Source organism: Halichoerus grypus, chromosome 3 (assembly GCF_964656455.1).
Source record: "Halichoerus grypus chromosome 3, mHalGry1.hap1.1, whole genome shotgun sequence".
Lineage (NCBI taxonomy): Eukaryota > Metazoa > Chordata > Mammalia > Carnivora > Phocidae > Halichoerus > Halichoerus grypus.
Window position 1 is genome coordinate 52,031,183 of NC_135714.1, and position 26,147 is coordinate 52,057,329.

Sequence of the window (26,147 nt, forward strand, 5' to 3'; positions counted from 1 at the left end):
AGCATTTAAAAGAATGGCAGAATAATAAAAGTTAGTGGAATTAACTGAGAATAAATGGCCGGAAATGCAGGCAAAGCAGAAAAGATTGAGTTCTTGGATACCAAGAAAGGGGGAATATTTAAGGGTGACCTTCTTAATGCTGTTAGGACATTAGTAGTGATGACATTAGTTACAGAGGGGATATTTGAGCCTGGGACCACTTTTAAATAAAGACAGAAAAAAAATAACACCAATCAACTTCTCTGCTTTGCCTGTATAAACTCCATCTCCGAGTAACTAAGTAGTTGATAAATGGAAATTAGTCTTTATAAAAGTAGTGCGGCAATTAGATGAAAAAAGAATGATGAAAATCATTTCAAAATTATTAATGAATAATAATTTGGCAATGATCCCCAATTACCGTTGACATCATAGAAAGATAGCTTACTTTGAGTGTGCACTGATGTAAATACACAGTACTTGTGTCTTCTTAAAAAAAATGAAACCTGAATCTGATGCACCTGAATCTGTGAGTCTAATTGCCAATTTATAGGAAATAAAGGGAACATTTGGATATTGATTCAAGGGAACTATAAAAAAAATGTATGATAAAACAGGGGAATGCCAATTGGATATTTGAAAATATTTTGAAAGACTGTGAATTTTTAGATAGTTTAATAGTATTATGATTATATTAAAAATAATCTCTCTATTTTGAAAATATACACTGAAGTATTTATTTATGAAATGATAAAATGTCTGGGCTTTTTTTTTTTTTTTAATCTGGCAGAGGAGAGTCACTGAAGTTATGTACAAAACAAAATTGGCATTAAGTTGATAATTGTTGAAGCTGGCTTATATTTACAAGGGAATTTATTAAAATTTTATCAAATTTTATGTGTGTTTGGAAGTTTTGATGACATTTATAGAGTGAGAACAAAGATTTCAGTGAGGAAAAAGATTTCAGTGAAGAAGATATATGAAGATAAATAACATTTATTAAACAGTTATTATGTGGTCAGCACTATTTTTACTAGCTGTATATGTATTCTTAGGTTCTCAAAATAGTCAAAAGATTTCCTCATTTAATAAATGAGATACTTGAAAACAGGGAGGTTAAATGGCTAGCCTGAATTCAAACAGCTAGCGAGTGGCAGAGCAGGCTTTGACATGCCCCACACAAGCACGCTGCATAGACCCCTCACGTACACGTAGAGGCTGGTGAGGGGACCACGGAGACTGACAGGCGAAGACATTCAAGACCAGGTGCAATTGATGGAGCAGATTTCAAAGCAGGTAGGAGAGCATCATCTGGAACTCAGAGGCAGAGGATTAACTTTAAAAGAGATCTGAAGAAAGTCACTTAGTCACTTAGCCTTGCATAGCCTTCATTTCTACCTTTTTTCAAAAGAAAAACAGAATAAATATCTCACTTAAAGGACTGTTGTGAGGATTGGATACAAATTTTTAATTTCTGAAAACTTAGGATCACTAAGAAACTTTGAAATTAATAACCTCAACATATTAATATTTTTCATTATCAACTTTAAAAAATTAGGGGGACGATTTAAGAACTAATAGCTCTTGCTATGAAAAAGAATTATCTATAGTTCAATATTTCTGCCAGCTTTATTCCAATTTATTATTTTTTAGCCTACTAATTCAAGTAAAATGACATTTAATATTTTATATAAAACTCTACTTGATTTAAATGGCTACTATGAATTTTAATAAATATCAATATGTTTTACTTTTGATAACAATTTGGTCATGAATCACTTGTAGGCCTCAAAGTTCCACAAACAAATTTCAGATATTATAGCTGGAAATAAATAATAAATATGTATTGCCATTTTCTGTGCTTGTAGTTGAGAAAACTATGCCTGTACTAGAAAGATACCCTGAATTAAATTGTGCTCCTACTCAGTGGAAGAATGACAAATAAGAAAAACTATTTTTGACTTCCAAGGTTTGGCTTACTCTAAAAATCAAATATGTTAGAAATGTAATCACTCAGATCCTGGTTCCCAACCAAGGGTTACACTTCACTTTGTGGAAATGTTCAGATAATTTCTTTCTTGCTAAACATCAGTTCTTCCACCAATTAAATCAGGAGATTGGCCTAAATGATTCCATCATCTAGATAGCATGGCAACATTTTGGTTTGGTTTCAAATGAATGTGGTTTTCACCCTGCCTTTGAAGAGCAGTCAGGACTTGGGCAATTTCTAAACAGCTTTGGGTCATGGTTTCCTCATCATTAAAGTGGAGACAATAAAATTATCTTAAAGGTTGTGTGGAAAATTCTAGTACAGAATAGTGCCTTCTTATTAAACATTTACCTCCCACCACCTCTCCATCCCTCCTACCTGATCAAGAATGTCTTTAAGATTGGGAGAAAAAATCCCTTTTATCATTAGATCTTTACATTTGCAGCAAAGCAGAGGCAAGAATAGTCTATTTGGTAACAAAGCGCTCGGAGTCTTTACATGAGCTTATTTACTAAAATAGTAAATGTTATACCTTCTAACACTGATTCTATGTATAGACAAAGGAGTTAAAGATTATTTCCATAGGCATGGTGGTGTCACTTTTCACAAATGTAAATGCAAAAATTTACAAATATGATTAATTTCCTTGAATAAAGCAGATTGTTTGGTATGCTTTTTACAAAAGGAGACCAATATGATATAATATATACAGAAAAAGTGGGAGCATTTGTACTTACTGACACCTTTCTTTTAAGAATGTAACTCCTCCACCCTATGCCATAAGCAGATGCAGGGCAATGAGAAGATGATCAACTAATGCTAGACAGCAGAGTCTCTTTTTGCAGATGGTACACACAGTTTTGTGTTTTTTTTTTTTTTTTTAAGTAATGTTGTATTACACTGTCACAAATCAACTTCTAATTAGGTTTCACACAATTATGCTCATGTCCTACAGTCTTATGTCAAACTCTGGTTGCAAAAATACTTGAATAAAAAGATTCATGAATATGTCTTTGAAGAAAATGAATGCTGATTGCATTTTAAATATTTAGCATAGGAAATTCAAACATTTTTATTAAAACTAACTGAAATCATTATACAAAGGCTGTAAGTTTAGAATCTTTTGGGGGAGGGTCAAGCATGACAATTGGATTTAACTGTATTCAAAGGGTTTTTTATTTTCTGAAAAAATATAAAATTTCATATCTTACACTACAAAAACATATACACAAACCAAATGCACAGAGAGCTTCAAATGGGGGAAAAAATACAGAAACACTAATCCTTTCTTGAATTAATGCTTAGGCACAGATTTGAGATATCCTGATGCCTAGCCTAGAATAAGATACTCTATACAGCTGCTTCTAAGAGAATTTAATAAACATATTAACAAATGACTGAGTCTAAGTTTTATTCTCAGACTATTTTAAATGAAATTTACACACTGTAAAATTATTAAATGTAAAACTATAGCAATCTAAAGATTCACAAATATGTTGACCACTAAAATCTCTACTGTTAATATAGCCCAGACTGAATAAACATGATTTATTTTGCCACCTTCAATTTTTTTCATTTACATTGAGAAGAAACAAATGACATTTGATTCTGATTATAATAAATAGATTCTCTCTCTTTCTCTTTTTTTAAGAATTGTGTCTTCTCCTAAGCAATAATTTTGTGGTCATTCTGAATAAGAACATTCAATCATTTATGTATAAAAAGATGTTTTTATAAACCAACATGAAAAGAAAGTTCTTATCTATTTCTCCTTTGATACATTACTATATAATTAACAGCATAATAGAGAAAAATATTCAATGTAACCAGCTGTGCTACAGAGTTGAAAAAATGATGACTTATTCTAGTTATTAATTTCAAATAAAACTAGCATTCTGATTGTTTATTCATCATCATCATCATCATATTGTACCTACTTTTTATTTATTTTGAGTTTAAACATCTGGCAGGACATAAGCAAACACAATTTACTATCATATTTAGCTTTTTGTCTTCTTATTTTTAGAAAGAAAAAAAGTGGGAAAAAGACCTTATCCTACTATGCAACATCATACATCTAGTAAATTTCTAATATCTGACACAAATTTGCCATCCAATGCACCATTACAAACAAAAATGTCTTCCACAGGTGAATTTTTCTACTTGTGCTTCTGCAAGCCCACTTTAAATGGGAAAAATAATGGTGTTAAAAAAAATCTTTGACTTTCACATAGAGATTAAATAGCAGACATGCAAACACATAAGTGTTCAACAGATATTAATTTTTCATTTTAAACTTAAGATGTGAAACTATCTCTTCACCATTGCACACTGGTTAAAACTCTTTACAAACTCAGTGAAGGATGTTCTGTATTGTTTTCACAACTCTGAAACTAATAATGCTGGCCACATTTAAGTTTAGATAGAGTATTGGAATATAATTTTTACAGTAATCCTACAACTTTAGAACACTGATTTGGTGATTAAAAGAGAAGAAATAAAAAACCATGCACATTTTTTTTTTTTACATGGGAAAAACAAAATCTTTACATTTTTACATACAATTCAGATATTTCAATGGCCAAGAAGAACATGTGAGCAAATGGGAAGATTAGGAAACAAATTATGATTGATAAAAGTAGTAATTGAGTGACTTCCACAGGTATCAGTAAGTTGAAAAAAACTCCCTGCTTGTTCCTATTTTCCAAGTTCAACATTGAGAACAACTCATGCTTTAAAGGTATTGCTACTTGATAGTTACAATAACACTATGTATTATTTGACAAATCTATCTTATGTGCTAAAACTATTGAATCTATGTTTTATTTTTAGTTGTCTGGTGGGTGACAAAATGAACCAAAAGGATAAGAAATCACACAATCAAGATTTGTCAAACCTCGCCCTGGGTTACTGCCTCCCTCCATTTCACAAGAGCTGCCTCCTCTCCTGGTTCCACTTCTCACATTTATAGATGAGATTGGCACTTCCCAATTGGTGACATATCCAGTGGTGAATAAATATTTTAGAAAGGAATCCTTTCCCCCCCTTTTTTTTTATGTGGGGGGAGAGCAGATCTTATTTGAAAATCTCTTTATTTCTTTTAAAATCATATTGCCATGCCTTAGAAATTCTCAACCAAAGTGAGATGTAGATGAAATCAATGTGTCTAACTTTCAACTCAATTTACTTTCCCAAAGGAATACCAGAATTGCAAAGGAATCGATCCATATTAATTTATACTGTTCTTTTGTGAAAAGAGGAAATCTACATTGTAACTTTAAATTCTAATCACTTAGATGTACTCTGTGCTGACCTCTCAATCATTTTTGAACATATAACTTATAGAAGACATTCAGAAAATATCTTTGTTATGTATAAGTAATTGTGGCTAGTCCTAACATTTATGATAGTTTGTGTTTTAAATCAATATGTCTATTCCTGCTTTGAAGGTTCTCAATTGTTACTTTATGACTTAAATTCAGTTCTTTTTACGGAATTCAATAAAGTGCAACATGTCTCCGATTATTTTGTACAGAAAGAATTAGTTCAGTTCATTTTGTTTCTTGAAATGAACAAAGGGATCTTTCATAATGGTGATGCCCACTTGTGATTTTATCAAGACAATGCTAAATCCACCTTTTTCTACTTTCTCTGCAAATTTCATTTATCTATTAAAGTATACTTGAAGTGTGTTTTGTTAGGACCCATGGTATAGTATATATCTAATAAGTAATTATAGCCATAATTGGGCCGAACTAAATATACCATCTGAGAATTGTTTAGAACCTTTGCTTTTTCCTTTTTTTTTTTTTTTTGCCATGTTCTTTAACAAAGAGTTAACTTACTGCTTAAGTAAAAGGTGGGCAAGGTAGAAAGAAGTTATTCCTTAAAGGTTTATTCTTGTATGTGCTCATATTCAACTAAAACAAGTGCTTGGAAAAGACAGAATACCATTAATATCATGCAGGTATATTTTCTATGGATTTCATTAATCCAGACTACTCCAATATACTATTGCCCTTGATAACATAAATAGGCTATATTTTGTTCAAATGCAATACTCCTTGAATAATCACATGTCATCCCATGGTTTCTATAAGATGTAATACTATAAAAATTTTGTTATTTCACCAAGGAGCTCAGTTTTGTTCAAATTCTAATAAACCATATAATTTATAACACAAATGTCTGTCTTCACCAAGTGTGGTACATAGAATGTACATAGAACATATCTTATATTCCTTAATAAGGCCAACTAAATAATACTTTGGACTGGTTTATCAAAATAAGTTCAATTTGATGAAACTGAATACAAGAAGAAATTACCAAATGAATAAACAGCCATCAACAGGTAAAACTTGTTAAGTTTTGAAACAAAGACAATTCTGAGGGAAATATATATATAAATATACATATTATATTTATCATCATTCCATTGCTGCCTTAGTATCAAAATTTCTAGAGCTGAACCACAAGGGAAATTGTTACAAAGGATTAACACTTAGGGGTAATGCTTAGTGCTATGTGCCTGGATTTAACAACATTAACAGAAGCCTGCACAGTTAAATCCTTCTATATCCTGCTGAAAATGTGCCCTTCGGTGTCAACTTTGCTTGACAAGATATTTTCTGGGACTCAGAAAGGTGAAACTTCTTACAGGGGTGCAAGATTAATGGCTAGAAGAACTGCATTGTCACAGATATCACAAAGTGTTTTCAAAAAGCCAAAGGGGATTTAATCTTATAGACATTTCCTGTTAGTGAATAAAGAGATTTAGTAGCTTTTGGACACATGAGAGGAAGAAAGACACAAGCTTGTGTTAAATTTTCATTTTACTGCTTCCCTACTTCTCCTATTTATATTACACTGTGGAACACTTGTTCCTGTATGTTGCTAAAATTAAAACACTATTAAAAATGCAAGCAGAATGATAACGCACACATGTGCAAGCATCACACACAAAACTCCAACTTAAACTGATTCCTGGGTATATAGCAAATTATACAGTATATACACATTTATTATCTAATAGTTTCTAGAAGAGCAACTAAAAGTACATTTTATAACACAGAAAAATAAATATGCACCCTGTATTGTACTTGTCCTTGATCAAGCAACATATTTATACACTGGAGTCTATAACTTAGACTGTGTAACAGCATTTTAAATTACAAAAGAAGGTATCTGTTAAGAAATTACCTAATCATATTGCTCTTCAATACACTTATGTAGACAATTAAGACTTGAAGTAAACTTCAATAAATTGCAGCTTCTGTTAGCCCACAAATGGCTATAAACTTTTCCTTTCAAGTAGATTCTTGGAAGTTTTGAAAGGGGCTGCCTTAATTCAGTCTGTAAAGGTGCTATATATAGTTATAATTTTCATTTATAAAATTTTGTAGAAGTAGTGGAAAGGATTTTCTTGTTGCAACATAAGATAATGTTTAACCTCAGGCTTTTATTCCATGCAGGTTATATTTGCTTCATGAAAAATGAAGACACTGAGGAAGATAAGGAGATTTTAGCAAAACACTGATTACAAATTCTGTGGCTGAAACAAATGCTCTCCTAAGGTTTAGAAATCACTGAGTGTTCCCTTCCCCCCCCCACCTTATTTTTTTTTTGTTAAAATAAATCTCAGGGCTTGTTTACAAAGTGCAGAATCATTCACTTGATGAAGTGACATTGAAATGAAGTTACAATGGCACCATCCCATTTACCAGCTGCACCTTCATTTCTTGAAGGCTGTTCATGATCTTCTTCTGGTGACCGACAAGAGTCACTCCAAGCCGTCTCAAATCCCTGCATGAAGAAAGCACACATTGGATGTATGTATTGATTCAATTGGTAGCACACCTCAATATTTCACGCTGGCAAAGACACAAACATTTTGCAGAAACTAATTAGATTACAGTCCCAATTTAGATATATGCGGTCCAATTTTCAAAGGCAGGCTCCCAAATTGTACCTTGAAAATCTGTTTGCAGTCAAACATTTAACTTATAATAATAAGGGGTGCTATAATGTATATTTGCCCCCTTTTTTAGGCTTCATTATTTTGGTGGCACAGAGTGGTGGGAAAAAAAATTTGCACATGCTTACCAATAACATATTTAAATTAAAGGTACAATTTCATTGAACAATTTTGAAAATATGGACCTACAATAGGAACAACATTTTTTTTTCTTTTTTTGCAAAAAGAAGCATAAAATATACTTTAAAAATTTTACAGTTAAGCAGCTGAAGACCAAAAACTTCAAAGGACTCAGTCAGTACAATCATTTTATACAACAGATATCTTTATGGGACAATTTTCACTACATTGCTCTTACAACACTTTCAAATATTTTATTTTTTACTTGGAACCCAAAGTACCAGAGCTTTCTTCCTTTACCAAATAATATCTAGGCTCTTGAGGCATTTAGAGCATTCTGAAGATTACACACTCTCAGAAAGTCTTTTCAACCAAGATATATTTCTACTGTTTCTTTTTTTTTTTTTTTTTAAAGATTTATTTATTTATTTGAGAGAGCGAGAATGAGAGAGAGTACATGAGAGGGGGGCGGGTCAGAGGGAGAAGCAGGCTCCTCGCTGAGCAGGGAGCCCGATGCGGGACTCCATCCTGGGACTCCAGGATCATGACCTGAGCCGAAGGCAGTTGCTTAACCAACTGAGCCACCCAGGCGCCCTCTACTGTTTCTTTTAAACAAGCTTATTATTCAAAAGAAAATTATAAATGTTTAGATTTCTAAACTAACAGCATATTATGGAGCTCAAAGTCAAAATCCATTGTTCTCAATTGTTATTTCATAGGATATTCAGAAATTCTATACTCCTAGAGTATATATTTGGCAAATAAAATTATTCAGGTATGTTTGGCAAGTGATAACATTAATTATAGGAAAAAATAACAAATCAAGATTTTTAAGTGACAAAACTGTTTGCTGTGTTAGATTCTTTAGATAATTGCTTTATTGAATACATTATACTCAAAGGATACTTTTGCATTCAGAGTATCTTAGAATTCTTTAGAATTGGATACAATGACATTAGAATCATTATATGTCAAATTCGATAGCTTTGGAAACATGTAAATCTCAAGAGTATCAGAGAATAGAAATTTTAAAAATGTGTACTTAGGTTCTATATATATTAGCATTGGAAATAATTGCTTATTTAAATAATATCTTAGGTTTCTTTTTCCTTTTATGTTTTCTTGATTTTTTAGGGGAGTTTTAGCAAATGGCAAGTAGCTAAAAAAAGAAGCAATTTATACTTAGGGTGGAAACATAGCTCTTTCTTTCTTAGAATGTGAATATTAAACATTAGAGGATATTAAAACTACAAGACATCAGAGTACAAAATAATCTATATCTATATCTATCTATCTATCGATCTATAAGGTAGTCATGGAAGATAATCATCGGCAAAAATTAAAAGAAAACAGTAAAAATTCATTTTGAAACAAAATGACTACTGTTAGTTATGCAATAAACTATAAAATAGCTAGTTACTGACTAGCATCGGGATAAAAGAAGCCTGAGTTTAATTTTTTTTTCCCTTTTCTACTACATTACAGTTTCTTAGCTTTGCCCCTGTTAACGTTATGGGCTGGATAAATCTTTGTTGTAGGGGCTACTCTGTGCATTATAGAATATCTAACACCATCCCTGGCCTCTACCCACCAAATACCAGAAGCCTGGCACCACAGTTGACCCTTTGTTGTGACAAGACAAAATGTTTGCCATATGTCCCCTGAATAGCAAAATCTCCCTCAGTTGACAAACATCGCACTAATATAAAAATAATAGGTGAAAATTAAGATTTCCTCTTCCTATATGCTAGGAAAATACATAAGTCTATGACATAGATTTTTGTTAATCATTCATGGATGAGAAAATGAAGGCTTAGAGAATTTAAATCACTTGGCTAGATAACACAGCTAGTGGGTAGCAGGGTTAATACTAAACCAGGAACCTGACGTCAAAGTCCATACTCTTTTAATTTCTCATTACTCTGAGATATGATTTTGAGCAAAGTACTTCAAATTACATACAATTATTTATTCATCTGTAAAATGAGAATTCTGTAGTGATAACATCAAATATCAAAAATTCTAAAAGAAGGAAGATATTTAATGGTGGAAATGACACATACTTCTTTGAGGCTATGGTAACCCAATCTATACTTCATAGCAATTTCAGTTATGAGCTAATTAATATTCTCATGTTTCTACAATTTATGAATCATGAAGAACTGCGTAGATGTGGGTATTCATGTGTGCTCACTAGCATACTTTGGACCTAAGTCAGGTGATAGGGACTAAAATTTCTTAACCTGAAAATAATCATTCTCACCTAGAGAATTTAAATAATTAGTAATTGAAACGAAGTTTTAAAACAGATGTTTTATCATATGCTTTATAAACCCAGAATCCAGGTTCGAAAGTCCTAATGTTATATATAGGTACTTAAATCGTACAATCATATGACTAATCCAATTATTAGGAATGAGCTTTTGAAAATAATCATTACAACTTATTCTGAAAGACCTGGGAAAGAAATTACAGGTTTCTCACTGAAACAGCATGGATTTTGAATACACAATACCAAAACCTTAATTTGAAGTGTGTGCATGTGTGTGTGTGTGTTTGGTGGGGGGCGTGGGGTGTGTGTGCGCCTGCATGTGCTACACATTCGAACACTTGGTTGTCTCACTGATATTAAAGCACCGGTTATCTTATTTTTATTTCCACTGTTTTAACTTGTTATAGTATATGTAAATATGACTTCATTCCTTCAAAATATCTTGACCACAAGAAAGACTGGTTCAGTGCTTTGGAAATTTAAATTTTTTAATGACATCTATGTCATGTTAAAGAACAGATGTTTTGAGGAGTTGTATTTGATTAGTAAATGCAGTTATAGAGCTTGTGTTTACAGGCAAATAAAATCTTTCTTTCTTCCGAACATTCCATATATCTAGATTTTAAGTTAAATTTGTTGAAATTTTCCCAGTCAAATATAAGATTTTATTTCAAGGTCAACTTATGATCTGATTGTCCCCTAAGATGCACATGGAAGGTCAGACTATGGAAATTCTCTCTCCGTCCATCCCACCTCCTCCCCATCCCTCTTTCCATGGAAGAAATGGAGTTATAAAAACACAGCATCGCATTTTATATTTTGCCATAAATTATGTGTGTTTTTAATGGAATGCTGATGTTTTTAAAATCTGACTTGTCATTTCAAAAGCTGTCATATTAATGTGCAGAGACTTAGAAAATAGCATGATTATAATGCATGCAGTGTACATATACCTTTATGCAATGTGATTTTCAGTGAAAAGGTTGCGGAGAAATAAGATCATTTCTGCAAGTTAAAATTGTTCTCAGCAGCAAAGAAGTTTCCTAAAAAATCCTGTTTAATATTTTTCTAATTATATTACAAATGACAATTAAAATAGTATCAGAAAAACATTTCTAGAAAAGGTTAAATAATTTTATTCCAATATTGATAAATGCATTAAAGTATTTTAAGTAGTTTGTCTTCTACTTTCATGATTTCTAAGAATTGCCATTTTACTCTTTAAAGTGTATATTAAATTGTCAACTTAGCAGTAATAAAGTGCGAGAAATTTGATAAAAATTAAAGTATTTTATATTTAATGATGAAGTTACTGCTCTACTTACAAAAAATTTTTCAAAATGATGCAAGATATGCTGTTTACTCTTTTTATTTTTCTATAGAGGATATTTTATAGCTAGGTAAAATTTTAAATGTATCTCCTTTATAAATATTATACTTAATGTATCATGACCATGTGTAATCTTAAGTAATACCCAAAGCCAATTCTAATGATGATGAACTATATTTCAACAGAGGCTTATGAATTTAAACATGATAAGAAGAGTATTGTTACATAAAAATAACTTGGCTTTTGTCAACAAAGCACGATTAGTTTTAGAAAAGCTGTGAATATAATGAATTGCCATTGATGTAATTACATTTCAGCATATTTTCAAATGTTACTCCATAACATTAAACAATGGAAAACAGTGATATTATGATACTAAAATGGCAGAATGAAAAATAGGGAATAACAAGAGGTGTCTAGTTGATGTCGGAGCAATTCTTGATTATTCAGGATTTAGTTCATCCATTTGTGGATAAGTCATTCCCTCACTTCTTCTCCCTTCTGCTTTACACACTTTTTAGCCATATCACTGGTATTTACTCTACCAACACTGGCTGGATAGGAGAAGGGAGAAGAGAGATTAATAAATATTCATTAAGTTTCAGTGTATATATTTTTGTCATAATTTGATCATGCATTTGTAGGTTTGAAATTTTTTGGTTCCTTTAGAAGAATCCTGACAATCATTTATAGATCTACTGCACAAGATAAATATATCTACATTTGGCAAAGATTAACCATGATTGGTCATGGTTTTCAGTGAGTGAGACATAGTGAGACTATGAACTAGACTAGAAACGTTAGCTTAATTATGTAGAATGCAGACGAGAGTAAGTACTCCTGTGCGTATTTTAGGTATATAGTAAATTATGCATAATGTCTTTATTGATACATTAAGAAATCTACTTGAATTAGTGTGCATACATTTTAGCCCTAGATTTGTAAAACTTCCGTTTTAGTAGTTTAAGACCCCATTTTAAATAATCATACTAACATAAATCTCTTCAGCTTACACACAATTGGCAAAATATTTAAATTTATTGGATTTCACTCATCTTCTGAATAATCAAAAGTTGACAGTACTGGTCTAACAATAAGTTTAAAAAGCAGTTGTAATACTGTCCTTAATACAGATCTTTGGATTCAATTTGCAACTCACGGCAAGCTTACAATTTCCCGTCAACCACAACTCACTGCATTTACACACCATAGTACAGATTACTGCCACAACTGTTCTGTGTATTGTACACAGAATAGCAAGGTTTAGGTACAGAGAATGGCAGACAGAAACACTTAAGTTTGAAAATCATATTGCTGAACACATTTTAACTCTTAGATTAAGTTTTTCATTTCCTTTCCACATTAAGCCATATATACATGTGCTGGCAAAAAAAAAAAAAAAAAAAGAAAGAAAGAGGGAGAGAAAAAGAAAGAAAGAAGAAAGAAAGAAAGAAAAAAAGAAGGAAGGAAGGAAGGAAGGAAAGGAAGAAAGAAAAGAAGAAAGAGAGGAAATCACAAACAAAATTAAACCTATATGAAGGAAAATTTTTGTCAAAGTATGCGATTCTGAAAAATTGTAGTATTTTTTTATTCCTTTTTCTAAGCCCACTATAAGAACAAATTTGAAGGCATAAATTCTAACATAATATTCTAGTTTAAGTATATGGCAATTTGATCTCTTGCCTTTTAGCAATTGATCCTATCTTTTTCCCCCACCTAAGCATTTATCACAGGTATATTTCCAGTTCTCAGTTTCTATTATGCCTTGGCAATAACACTGATAATAATATTTTATTATTTTATTATAGCATTATGCAGGCTCCATAAAATTAGTATTTAGATATTGGGTAAAGACCATGTGTAAAAAATCATTATTTAAATGTTTAAGAGCTTGTCTTTGTCTTTGCTCATATCCCAGCTCCTTTGCCATGTGTCTTTAATAATTTTTTTGGTTAAGGGCAAGGCAAATGCACAGATAACCTTTTTCTTATATTCCTGACCAAACAAGTAACTGATTACTCACTGTTCTGTGAGTTATTTAAATGATATTTTGATAAATATATTCTTATAAAATCGGAAAAATGTGGTAAAAAGAACAATAAACAAGAGGACATGTATTTAAAGGTGCTGGAAATCAACTTCACTGGATTTGAGGTTTGCTGGCTCAGTTCCTAGTAAGGAATGGGTAATTATCTGCCCAGAAATCTGAAGCAACTGACGCATGGAGACCAACATCTCTGAACATGAAGATGTTAACGAGTCTCCTAATTTCACTTTACTCTTCTGGTTAAGGTAAATAAATCAAAAGACAAAGTATCTGAAAGGAGGCAATATGGCAAGAGGCAACAGGATACCAAAGTAATAGAGATAAAGAGAAAAAGCTGAACCAAGTAGAGAAAAACTGATCAGACAAAAACTACCAGAGAATAGAAATGGGGTGGAGAACCATAATTAGAAGATGGTAGAAGGCTATTAAGTCTTGAAAGAAAACATACAAAACGAAGAGTTTGGAAAGAGAGGAGTCGACAAGTAAGTCAAGAAAAAATAATTAAAAGCAATAAAAAATGAAACGCTAAAATATAACGTTAAAATATTCAACGTTTGGGGCCCCAAAGAGATAAAGTAAAAGAGAGGTAGTAATGCAAAAACCATTATTTGTGATTAAAATTATTCTGTGAAGGGAGAAGCAAAAAGATAGTGGATGTAAATATATATATATATACATATATATGTATATGTGCTATTTTAATAAAAAAAGAGACATCACTTAATGCAAATAATTTTATTATATATTTACAAGTAATCTGACATTGGGTAGAAGAAATACCTACAGTATCATTTTAATATAAAATGACAAATGACTTTAATAAATTAAAATGACCATTTTTACTGAAAAATTAAATAGCAATCATGTAAAAATAGTTTTAAATTATCAGCAAAATTTTCTGTTTACTATTTTAAATATAGCACAAATGAGTTCTTTGAGCATCCAAAGAAATAATGGGCAAAGCATATGTGTCATCAAATAGATATAATTTGGAGGTGATGGTAAGGATGAGATTCAGCAAATTGAGAGAGCATGCTGAGTAGTGAGTTTAGGTCCAATAGTCACAGATATGAGGAAGAGAAAGGCTGAGAATGTGACATTATCTGGTGACAAATGATGGTACCCTGTTACCATTTGTGTGGATGGGCAGTGAATTCAATGAAGCAAAGAATGTCAGACTAGAAATGGTGAGAGACAACTGCTCAATGTTCATATTATGAGAAGTAATGGAATAAGGATTGTGGTTTAGTGCTTTAGGATGTTCTACCATGTTCTAATCCTCACAACAATATTTTAACCTTTGAATTTATAGGTAATTTAAAGTAAGTTATTATTATATTCACAGGTTAAAACATTATTCATGTTCATGTAAGCTAGATGGAACCACCATAACAATAGTTAATTTTCACAAATAACAAATATTAGGCTAAAATAATTACACATACAGAGTATATAATAAAATACAAACAACTTACAACCTTAAAGAATTTAATATTTAACTCTAGTGGTTTTTATTTAATAAGATTTGATAAATGTTATCTTAAACGTGCAAACAGAAAAGGGCACAATTGGTTTCACTGAGATTGTACCAAATAACAAATCAGAGGCAGAATCTAATTTATCCTTGTATTGCAAGAATATAAGGTGCACCAGTTAGAGGTTAAATGAGATTCCTGCCTGGGAAGCTTTGTTTAAGCTGTTGCTGCCCGGGTATTCATTATAGCCAAAATTTAAGAATGTGTTTTGTCGTTATGTAGGACTAGCCACACCAATTGTGCTTACAGTTTGTTTTGTAATTACATTCATATAACATAGGTACCAGTATAAAAACTTTGTCAAGAAAACATCTTTTCCACAACACAAAATGCCAGTATTTTAGCAAGGAACTGTTACTCCAATTATTCCAATATTCAAATGCTATTTGTTTGAAGCAAAGAAGGAACGATACTGGCCACAAGTAGCATTAACCATGCAGTTGTTAACAGTACAGGCTAAAAAAGAAGAGGCTTCTTTGAAAGCTGTCACACATGGACAAAGGTTAACTGATTTCCCTTGACCTCATCCAGATTGGATTCCGAACAATTTTTCTCGCCCCAGCAATTATGTAAAAATTATCAGAAAAATTACTCACTCCAAGGTCACCTGAGCCACAGCGTCCATTGAACTGTATCCATTTTCCATGAAAATCTCTGTATACCGGCCCATTTTGATTGCTTCTAGCCATTCACCTACTGATCTGTAGGCCCCAGATCCCAGTGGGCCATGTTCTGCCAACAAATTAGATACCCTAAAACACAGAGAATAGCAATATTAAGAGTAACACTTTAACTCTTTTATAACAAATTGTAATGTTAGCACACAATCAATGGATTTTCTGGTTTATATTTATAGGGGAAATATATACTAATACTAACATGGAAGAAAGTTATTCAAAATATAGAACACAAAATTCAGATTTTTTTCTACACATAGTCAATGAAAACTTATAATGGCTTAATAAATAATCTTATTATTTAATAAGTAATAATCTGTGATATGAAACATTAGCTAAAAATTCCATGTGGTGATTTAGATGAATTTACTTCCTATTATTGTTTTTTGTTTGTAAAAATAATATAGGAAATGCTACCAAAATTAGATATGAAGACCAATTTGTGCAAAGCCAGTTGCTCCTAGACTTTGCTAGAGAAACTCAAGCACATTTAAGCTAATTTCCCAGGAAGTTAAGAAGTTATTTGTCCTTTATTTTATGCTCTTACATAAGCGTACTTGTTAATTTACCCCAGGAGTAATAGAACTTGGAAAACAAAATGTCACCCCAAATACATGAGAAAACAGAATAGGATCAATCAACCCATGAGATGCTCTTAACTGTACTAAACTCATAGTTTTGGCCAATAATAATAATGATATGATGATGAGAACTATTTCTGGAAATGTATCCTAAGGAAATAATGAGGAAAATGACAAAGAGTACTTGTACAATTTTTTGTAAGTGGGAATAAACATTAAATCAATTTAAATGTCCATCAGTGGGGGGTTTGCCTAAGTAAATTTCAACCATAAGATATAGGACAAATACCTTTCTACTCATGGTCTCTGCACTTTCTCACATTCCATTTACACTTCAACCTACTCCAGTGTATTTTCTTCCAAATCAATTGCATAAAAATTGCTCTCATTGAGTTGAGCAATGATTTCTATTTTGCCAAAATCGGTGAACATTTCCAATCTTTAAAATGATTGACTTCTCAGAAATTTTCAACATCCACCACTACCACCTCCCTTTTGGAATCCTACTTTGTCTCAACCTTTTTTGAATAATTCTCTCTCTTCCTTGGCTACTATGATATTGAATATTCCTTGACTTCTCTTCAATCTCCTTTTGCCTGCTACTCCTTCTCCTGACTTTAAAATTTGGAGGGACCTAGGACTTGGCCCTATATCTTCTCTGCTCAGGCCAGAATTCCATTAGAGGCAATTTTACCCACTTTTATGCTTCAAGTAGCATCTATTTTCCTCCAATTTTTACCTCCAGCCTAGGTTTCTCATATATTCATACAGCTACTTCACACCTCCGTATTTCTCATAGGAATATCACCTCAACATGTCTGAAACCACACTTCTCATCTTTTTCACATCCAATTCCTCCTGAAGTCCTCCCTACTCCAAGATATGATCCAACAGTTCACTCCTTCCTTGTCCTCAATCCCCTCACAATCTATCATTGTGTGTACTCTCCATTTTACCTCCAATATATTGCACATCTGACCACTCTTCTCTATCTCATTTGTTGCCACTTTAGTGCAAGACATCATCATGTCTTACCTGCACAACTAGTCTAGCCTCTGAGTTATCCTCCTAAGTTCTATTCTTACTCTCTACTGCAAAACCAAAGTTGTTTTTTAATGTTTTTATTTTGTTCAATATCTCTCTCCTCCAGTAGTGTGTTGCTCAAAGCTGTATAATTAGCACCTAGCCCATAGCATGACACAACGTGGACACATGACTATCTGGATGAATAAATGGATTTCTTGTAACTGGTAGCCTTTAAGCAGTGGGAGTCAAAGATTTGATGAAGATAGAAATATAGGAAGAAATATTTGGAGAATAGGATCTTGAAGTTGAAATTACGGAAGAGTTGCCAATTTTAGGTAATAACAAATTCTAGAACATGACTATGAGAAGGAGAGTTCAAGGTAGGACAGAGACCAAAATCATTGAAGAAGAATATTTCAATGTATTGAGAGATATTCAAACATCATCTACATGGTTTCTGAAATCACCAAGTTTTGTGACATGGGTGGGAATAAAGGAAAAGACAATGATCAGGGACTAACACCTTTTGGAACGAAGATTTGTAGATGCCTGAGAAAAGATGGCTAGTGAGTGGTACAGTCTTAAGCCAAATCTGTTTAAATGAAGGGGCGCCTGGGTGGCTCAGTCAGTTAAGCAGCTGCCTTCGGCTCAGGTCATTATCCTGGGGTCCTGGGATCGAGCCCCACATCCGGCTCCCTGCTCAGCGGAGAGCCTGCTTCTCCCTCTCCCTCTGCCTGCCACTCTGCGTACTTGTGCTCTCTCTCTATCTCTCTGTCAGATAAATAAATAAAATCTTAAATAAATAAATAAATAAATAAATAAATGAAACTTACCTAGCTCCTTCTATATATTGCACACAAAAAAATATGAAATTTTTTTGGAGATTCTTAAACTGCTCTGAATCTATAATGATAGCAATATAAACTAATGCAATTTAGAACATCAAATGTCTTTTTATGATTTCCTTTCTTTAGGTCCATTTGTGACAACTTAACATAATTCAAACAAGTAGATGAAAGAAATTCTTAATATTTTACATGACGATAAATAATTTAAAAGTAGATATTTCAGGAACAACATAAGGAATAATCGCTAAGAAGATAAATTCTCCAGTTGCTACTACAGAAATTTAATGATGCTTGAACAGAAGTCGAAGATTCATTCCTCATTTGTATTTAAAAATGACTTTTTGCCTAGTAAACAAATGTTATGTTGGAATCATAGGACTTACGTAACTTTATCAACAAATTATTTCTCATTTAGTTCATACTAATAGGCAGCCAATTTGGTTACACTTCTTGTAAAAATGAAAAATTTCCTCAAATATAGTGAAAATAACAATCTGGCAAATTTTTAAAGTACAGAATCAAACTGTTTTTTTTTTTTTTTTTTGAGAGGATAATTCTGTAATTAATCAGGTTAAAGAGAAAAGCATGTTTTACAAATATGCAGAATTATTTAAATGTATTCATGTACATTCAGAAAACTTTTTAAAATGCTCATTTGTTCATACCAATTTTTTCCACAAATTACTCATTTATCAGCTTTAAGTCTTGTTCCAACGTCACAGTAGGAGGATGATTAGCCAAATATCTGTGTACAACCAAATAAGAGCAAAGAATCTCTAAAGGAGCTGTCACTGTTCATAAAATATGACAGACACTAAAATCTGTTTTAAAGAAATCAAAGAGTCATTATTGTTAGATATATCTCGTTTACAATATAACAGCGCTTACTTGGCTTTTCCATATGATCTTACGATCTTATTTTGTCCCATACACACCTGTGTGAGATCCAAAACACATCAAAATACATACATTTGAGCTTTTTAAAAAATGTTTTTTTAAAGATTTATTTATTTATTTGAGAGAGAGGGAGAGCACAAGTGGGAGAGGTAGAAGGAGAGGGAGAGGGAGAGAAAATCCCAAGCAGACTCCCTGATCAACAGGGAGCCCGACATGGGACTTTATCTCACAACCCTGAGATCACTCACTACCTGAGCCCATAGGGAGTCTGATGCTTAACCAACTGTGCCACCCCAGCGCCCCTCATTTACTTTTTTTATGTTACCTAAACTTGGCTACAGTAAACATTTTATTGAAACTGGCATTTACAGTTAGATTAGGCATTGATGCTTTTAATTATTTAAATTATTTAATAATAATATTTTATTGTAAGAGAGTAACATTATACAAAAACTGTATTTAGATAAATTAGTGTCATATAGATCCATAGATTAGAGTGTATAAAAATGATTTTATTGGTTTAATGTTGATGGCATCAATGTGATTTAACTACATTAGGAAAATCTCTCAAGTCTGGCTTCATACCTGCTGGATGCATTAACCAGCGTCTTCAAGCTACTTGGGTTACGTATCAGCTTATCCAACATGTTGACGATCTCCTCAAACTTGGGCCTGCTATTTCGGTCCTTCTGCCAGCAATCCAGCATTAACTGATAGAGAGCAGCAGGACAGTCCATGGGGCTTGGCAGACGGTAGCCTTCCTCTACTGCTTTAATCACCTGTGGAAAGCAGAACAGAACCATACTCAACACCACATATTTAGTACGGAGTAGCCTGAGAAATTTCCTACTATCTAACGTTCATCCTTTCTTAGTCTTACTCTTGCTGTAATAACCAGCATCATTATCTTTAAAATCTCTGATTACTTCCATTTGCTGCAAAACAACATAAAAAAGTAAATACATTATCACAATGTAAAATGATAGGTTTTCTTCACATACCATGAAGAAAATAAATGGTAATCATTTTTACATAAAATCTTGATGAAGGGTGATTTGTAAAATTAATTGACATAAGAATAATGTTCATGTTTTTTGCATTCTGGAATCAAATAGGGATTACATTTTTTTAGTGATTTCTCTGAAAAGTTAATGTCTTTTTAATGAAAAATTATGGGCAGACACACATTTTTTAAAGTAATAGAACTGCAATTTTACTTCAAAAGAGACTTTTGGATGGTAAATGATGGATAAGTCAAAGGCTAAATTAGCATAACTGTCTCATGTATCATTTAATAATGTCAAAGTCTGGCTGTTTATTATCATCCACTGATTTCTGTCGGGAATTTGGAATGACTGCTTAAATAGCATTACAAACATCATTGATTTTAAATAAAACCACACATATGAGTATTGGTCTAATTGTGAAATTGTTTTATCAAAAACATTTATAATGTTGCTGCTGTCATCAAAATGTCTAACTACAGAAGAAATCCATTTATGCTTCTGAACATAATACAGGTTTCAATTCTAGAAAGTTTAAATATTTAAGTGATACTAAAGCCAATAATAATAAACATATTTCTCAAAATCCTATTGTGCATATTTCCTTAACTAGTAAAGCTAATTACATTTTTTGACAAAGACTTTAGATTTGATTTGACGAATGGAAAAATATAAATACAGTTATTAGAATAGGAAATTTACAAAAACAATTTTGAAAGATTGGAAAGAAACCAGTCTCTCAATGATAAAGGAAATGGCATCTGAAGAAAAGCAGTGGCACATGGAAAGAAGATGAAATGGCAGATTTAGGGGACATTTATGATATAGCGGTAGAGGGGAGAGGAGGGAACGTACCCGAAATAAAGCAAGTTCAGACTTCTCACACCAGATAGCTGTTGCTCTTTACTTTAGGCTAACACATTTATGGGGGTAAAAAATGTTGACAAGTATAATTTGGGGCTTGTTTTGTTTGGGGTGAGTGGGGAACACCCAGATGGCAATTTACAGGAATCTGGCTAGGGTGCTGGGGATATTTGAGATGATAATGTAAAGGTGAGAGTCATCAGCACTTGGTCACAATTTGAAGTCAGATGCGGTATATATCTCCCTGGGAAGGGCATAAAATAAAACTTCCTGAGAAGTACAAATAGTTAAGTTCAGGCAGAGAAATAAAAAGTACTCCAGGACTCCAAAAATAAATGGTCAGATAAATAACTGGATAACTATGAGCGAAATTCCTGAGAGTCACCTACCACCCTAGTTAACTCAAAAAATATAAAAGAAGTAAAAGGTAAACCATGGTAGAAACTATTATGAAAACTATAATATATGACTGGCCTACCTAATATGTTAAAAAGTTCATAAATACTGAAAAATACAATGATAAAACAACAGATTCATGAGAAATAGATACTAACCAAAACTTCCCAAAAGAAAAAAAAAAAAGGCTAAATAAATTTTGAGAAAACATTTATTCTCATTGGTAATCAAATAAAAGAACAAAAATAAAAAAATAAAAAGTATCATTTGAACTTACATATTGATGGACGTATTATAATGATTAAAATGATTTATAATAAATATTTATAATAAATCATTATAATCATTATAAGTGATATCTATTAATTTACTTATTATAAGACTTCTTATTGCTGATGTCAGTGGCTATTATCTTTAATAACATATATGTAGCAAAATAAAATGTCCTACTATAGTTTAAGTCATGAAATATTTCACTATGTGGTGAGAACAGAGATTTTTACTTACTTTAAACTTGATTTATTTCATAATGAATTTTTTCCCAAAGCTGCTACCAATAAGCTCTATTTTTTATTTAGCACCTATGTTTTTTTAAATATTGTCTTTGCTCCACTGAGCAGCTAGTCTTCATATGCGACTATGAAATGAATAAATTAAACCAAGTCATTAATTTTACAGGAATTTCATAAGTTATTTGATTTGAGACATTATTTCCAGAATATATTACTTAATCAGTTTTATTTTCAGGTAAATTTATATACAGAAATATAATACCATGTCTCTAAGTTAACTTAAGTACTTGGTCCAGGAAATTAGGTCATTGAATTTAATTCTAAATTCATCTTTAGAATTTATCTTCCAAGTATATTTAAACTATAACTTCAGATTTTATATTTAGACACATTGAATTTTTTTTTTTTTTCATTTTTAACTACTGTTTCCTTCATAGTTTGGGAGAGAAATGAATGGCATTCATACTCTGGTAGTTTGTGAAATGCTTGAAATCTATCAAAGTGCAATTTAGGCTATTCATTTTATCATACAGTTTATAATGTATAACCAAATGAATCATAATCTCAATTGACTTTCTTATTACTACTACATTTGTTAATGTGGATGGTTGAGATAGACAAAGGGAAGAAAGAGAAAAAAGAAAAAGACAACCAGAAGTCTTACAGACAATCTGGCACGAGTTCATATGTGCTACATCTGAAGTATTATTATTATTATTTTTTAAAGATTTTATTTATTTATTTGAGAGAGAGAGAATGAGAGACAGAGAGCATGAGAGGGAGGAGGGTCAGAGGGAGAAGCAGACTCCCTGCCGAGCAGGGAGCCCGATGTGGGACTCGATCCTGGGACTCCAGGATCATGACCTGAGCCGAAGGCAGTTGCTTAACCAACTGAGCCACCCAGGCGCCCTGAAGTATTATTTTTTTTAAAGATTTTATTTATTTGTCACACAGAGAGAGGGAGAGAGCACAAGCAGGGGGAGTGGCAGGCAGAGGGAGAAGCAGGCTCCCCACTGAGCAAGGAGCCCGATGTGGGGCTCGAGCCCGGGACCCTGGGATCATGACCTGAGCCAAGGGAGACACTTAACAGACTAAGCTACCCAGGCGTCCCTAGATCTGAATATTATTTTAAACTATGCATTTTCTTGGCACTGACATGTAAATTAGCAGTCTGAACACAATTTTAAGAATGCTGCTTCTCTTAATACATAAAACTTCAATACTGAGTACCCAATATGGCACTATTCTCTTGTGGCAAGTTGACTCTACTGGGCTGTTTTTTCATGTCAGGGCCAGTGGTTTCGTCCTTTCAGATATATATACTCATTCTGCGTACAGTTTGCTTTTGCTGCTCACAGAGCCTCAGCCAGCATTACAAGCTTTACAATGCTTGATCCACAAACACTGAATCCCACACAGCGTATCACTCAGTGAAGGCATGATCTTCCAAGTGAAGAATGTGTGGGAGCATCACATACTCAGTGATGTACTGGTAAATATTTAACAACTGGCTCTCCTTGGGGGGTGAGGGGGACAACATATTTGTATCATTTTCTTGTTTATGTGGTATAAACATCATACTTTAATTAATTATAACATGCCGTGTGCTATCATAAAATATTCTTTTACCATGAAATAGTCCAGCAATAAAAGATATATATAGATATCTTTTTTGTCCCATCGGAAATTACAACAAAGAATAGAAAGAGATGAGAAGCACACCCAGTACAAAGTAGGTTGACATCCTTTTGGGTCAAAAGTTCTTGCTGCCTTAGAGTAAGATCTAGGCCAACAGAAATAGTAATAGAAAACTGTCAAAAAATAAAAAAAAAAGAACAAAAATAATTCTAACATGAGAAGATTGAGAAAGATAAATGAGTTTTTAAAACATTTTGTAATCTACATGCTTAGTATATTCTACATATTCATACATTTCCCAATAAATACAAGAGAAAGACACTGTCACTAAATATAAAAATGCAATGCAATTAAATCTCTTCTTATTTTGGTTTTGATTTTAAGTTCAGAAAAATGTTGATGTTTAAAATATTTGCTATCAAATAAAGAAGCTTCTACTGACTTCAGGATATTATCTTAGCTTCCTAGGCTTGAATCGGAGTTTATGGTCTGGTATTAAAATTATCTTAGTCATTCTAGTTTATTTTTATTATGTGTTGTTATTTTTTTTCTCTGTGATGACAGAAGCAATCCTAAATCAAAAGAAACCTACTGCAGCATTCTGTCCCCTTGACATAGTGGAAGGTCTCCTCTGAGAGATTTAGAATATTCTGCATGTTTGGTAATGTCATATTTTCATGTTGCAAAGCCTTTTTAGAATTAGATAGTATCTGCAATGTAGAGATTATGGGATATATCATTCAAAACACCAAATCAGTACTTCTATTTTGCTCTCTGAGAATTTGTTTCCAAAGAAATATTCAGTGATCATGATTTTCAAATACAGTAGATCTGTCATGTTTCTTGAATACAAATTGGGATAGCAATTGAGGATATCAAACTTAGTGCTATATGTAGAAACTAAATCCCACTAAAGATTGTGAACTTGCTGAGAAAATATATAGCTTTTATTGTACATTTTATTAAAATCAGACATTTTAGGAAGATCTGCAATTGTATAATCATTTCCTGTAAACCTTATTTAGATTCTTGGAAAACCCAGCCAAAGCCAAAATACTAGGTTTTATTGTTACAATTTCCTGAGAATTTATATCAGCACTCCCTTTTATTTTTCTAAATAGTTTGAAATGAAGTTATCTGATGGAATATCAAGACTCTCAAATGGTTGAAATCAGAAAAATATATGTGTCCCAAATCCTTTGTACCTTCTTGTTTCTATGTCCTTCTTCATGTAACTTTATATTGCCCATTCACAATGGGCCATGTGATTGGATCAATCTCCTGATTATGGGATTGGCCAATGTGATTTTAGCAGATACGTTACCGAATGAGGTACAATTGGGATCATTCTGGCCCTTCAGTCACTTGACAGATGAGTTCACATCTAGGCTAGTCTGCAGGTCTCCAGAGGAACATGAAGGCCACGTGGATTAGTCAATGTGTGTCTGTAGAGACCAGCCACCCCCAGGAACACGAGCACGCCCAGTCAAGATCCACAGAAACACTCATAAGCATTCACCTAACATCATGTTCTGCTGTGGTCTATAATTTTATTTGTGACAGATGCAGCTACATCAGGTGCAATTGCCAATAATGTAGATGACAATGCTACACATATCAGACACGTAGTTGGGAAGGACTAATAATTCTGAGTGACAGAATGAGAAGTCAAAATATCATAAGTTTGAGAAGAAGTTAACTAGGCAAATAAGGGACAAAGATTTTCCTTGAGTGAAGAAACTAGCCTTGCTGGCGTGGCAGAATAAAATACTTCCACAAAAATTAAAGGACAGAATGGTATTAACATAAGCCTTGAGAAAAGTTAGAAGCCAAACTGTGAAGTACGCTGTAGTTCAAGGTAGTATTTGGCATCTATCTGGAGAATAGTAAGTAGCAAATAGGTGTGGTATTCCTTTAGACTATAAAAATCCAGAGTAATCATTATATATTGAGTTGGATATTTTCTATTCATTCAAAAGGCTGACCTAGGATCACTGGTTGAAAATGAGAGGGAAGAAGTAGACATCGATTCAATCGGAGACAGTGTGGTAGTTTGGTACACAAATTTTAGAGAATCATGTTGAAATTTCTGGTGTAACTTTTATTATTTTTTGTGACCTTAAGTCATTTAAATTCTCTAAGCTCCGTTTCTTAACTGCAAAACAGGAATAATAATAGCATCTTTCTGATGAGCTGTTAAATATATAACAAGAGTTCAGTGATACTTCTTTTTTTTTTTTTTACCATAGCCCTAGCCCTAAAATCATAAAGTTAAAGAGAATAGATACTATGTTCTCCCAAATTTAGAGAAATATAAGTCAGCAACCCCTCCCAAAGCCAAGTGAGTGGGACACAAAGAAAACCAATTGTAGCAATTTGAGGTAACTACAAAAAGGGGCGGTTGGCTGCCTTGCTGTAGGCTTGTTGAGAAGTGGGAATGCATTAAGCCAAATTTAC

General features: G+C 32.7%; 1 protein-coding gene across 13 annotated transcripts in view; it reads right to left on the reverse strand.

Annotated features, from left to right (window-relative positions):
• Nucleotides 1-714: 714 nt before the first annotated feature.
• EPHA5 (EPH receptor A5) overlaps nt 715-26,147 on the reverse strand; it is a 343,456-nt gene continuing 318,023 nt past the window's right edge. For 10 of the 13 annotated variants that reach the window (XM_078068724.1, XM_078068722.1, XM_078068726.1 and 7 more), the window contains 3 exons: nt 19,862-20,055; nt 15,844-15,999; nt 715-7,771 (listed from right to left, as the gene is read on the reverse strand). In XM_078068724.1, coding sequence (XP_077924850.1) covers nt 7,666-7,771; nt 15,844-15,999; nt 19,862-20,055 — 456 coding nt within the window. In that variant the 3' untranslated portion in view covers nt 715-7,665. Of the gene's footprint in view, nt 7,772-14,450; nt 16,000-19,861; nt 20,056-26,147 lie in introns of those variants that run through there. The other 3 variants (XM_078068725.1, XM_078068729.1, XM_078068733.1) reach the window with 1 other exon arrangement.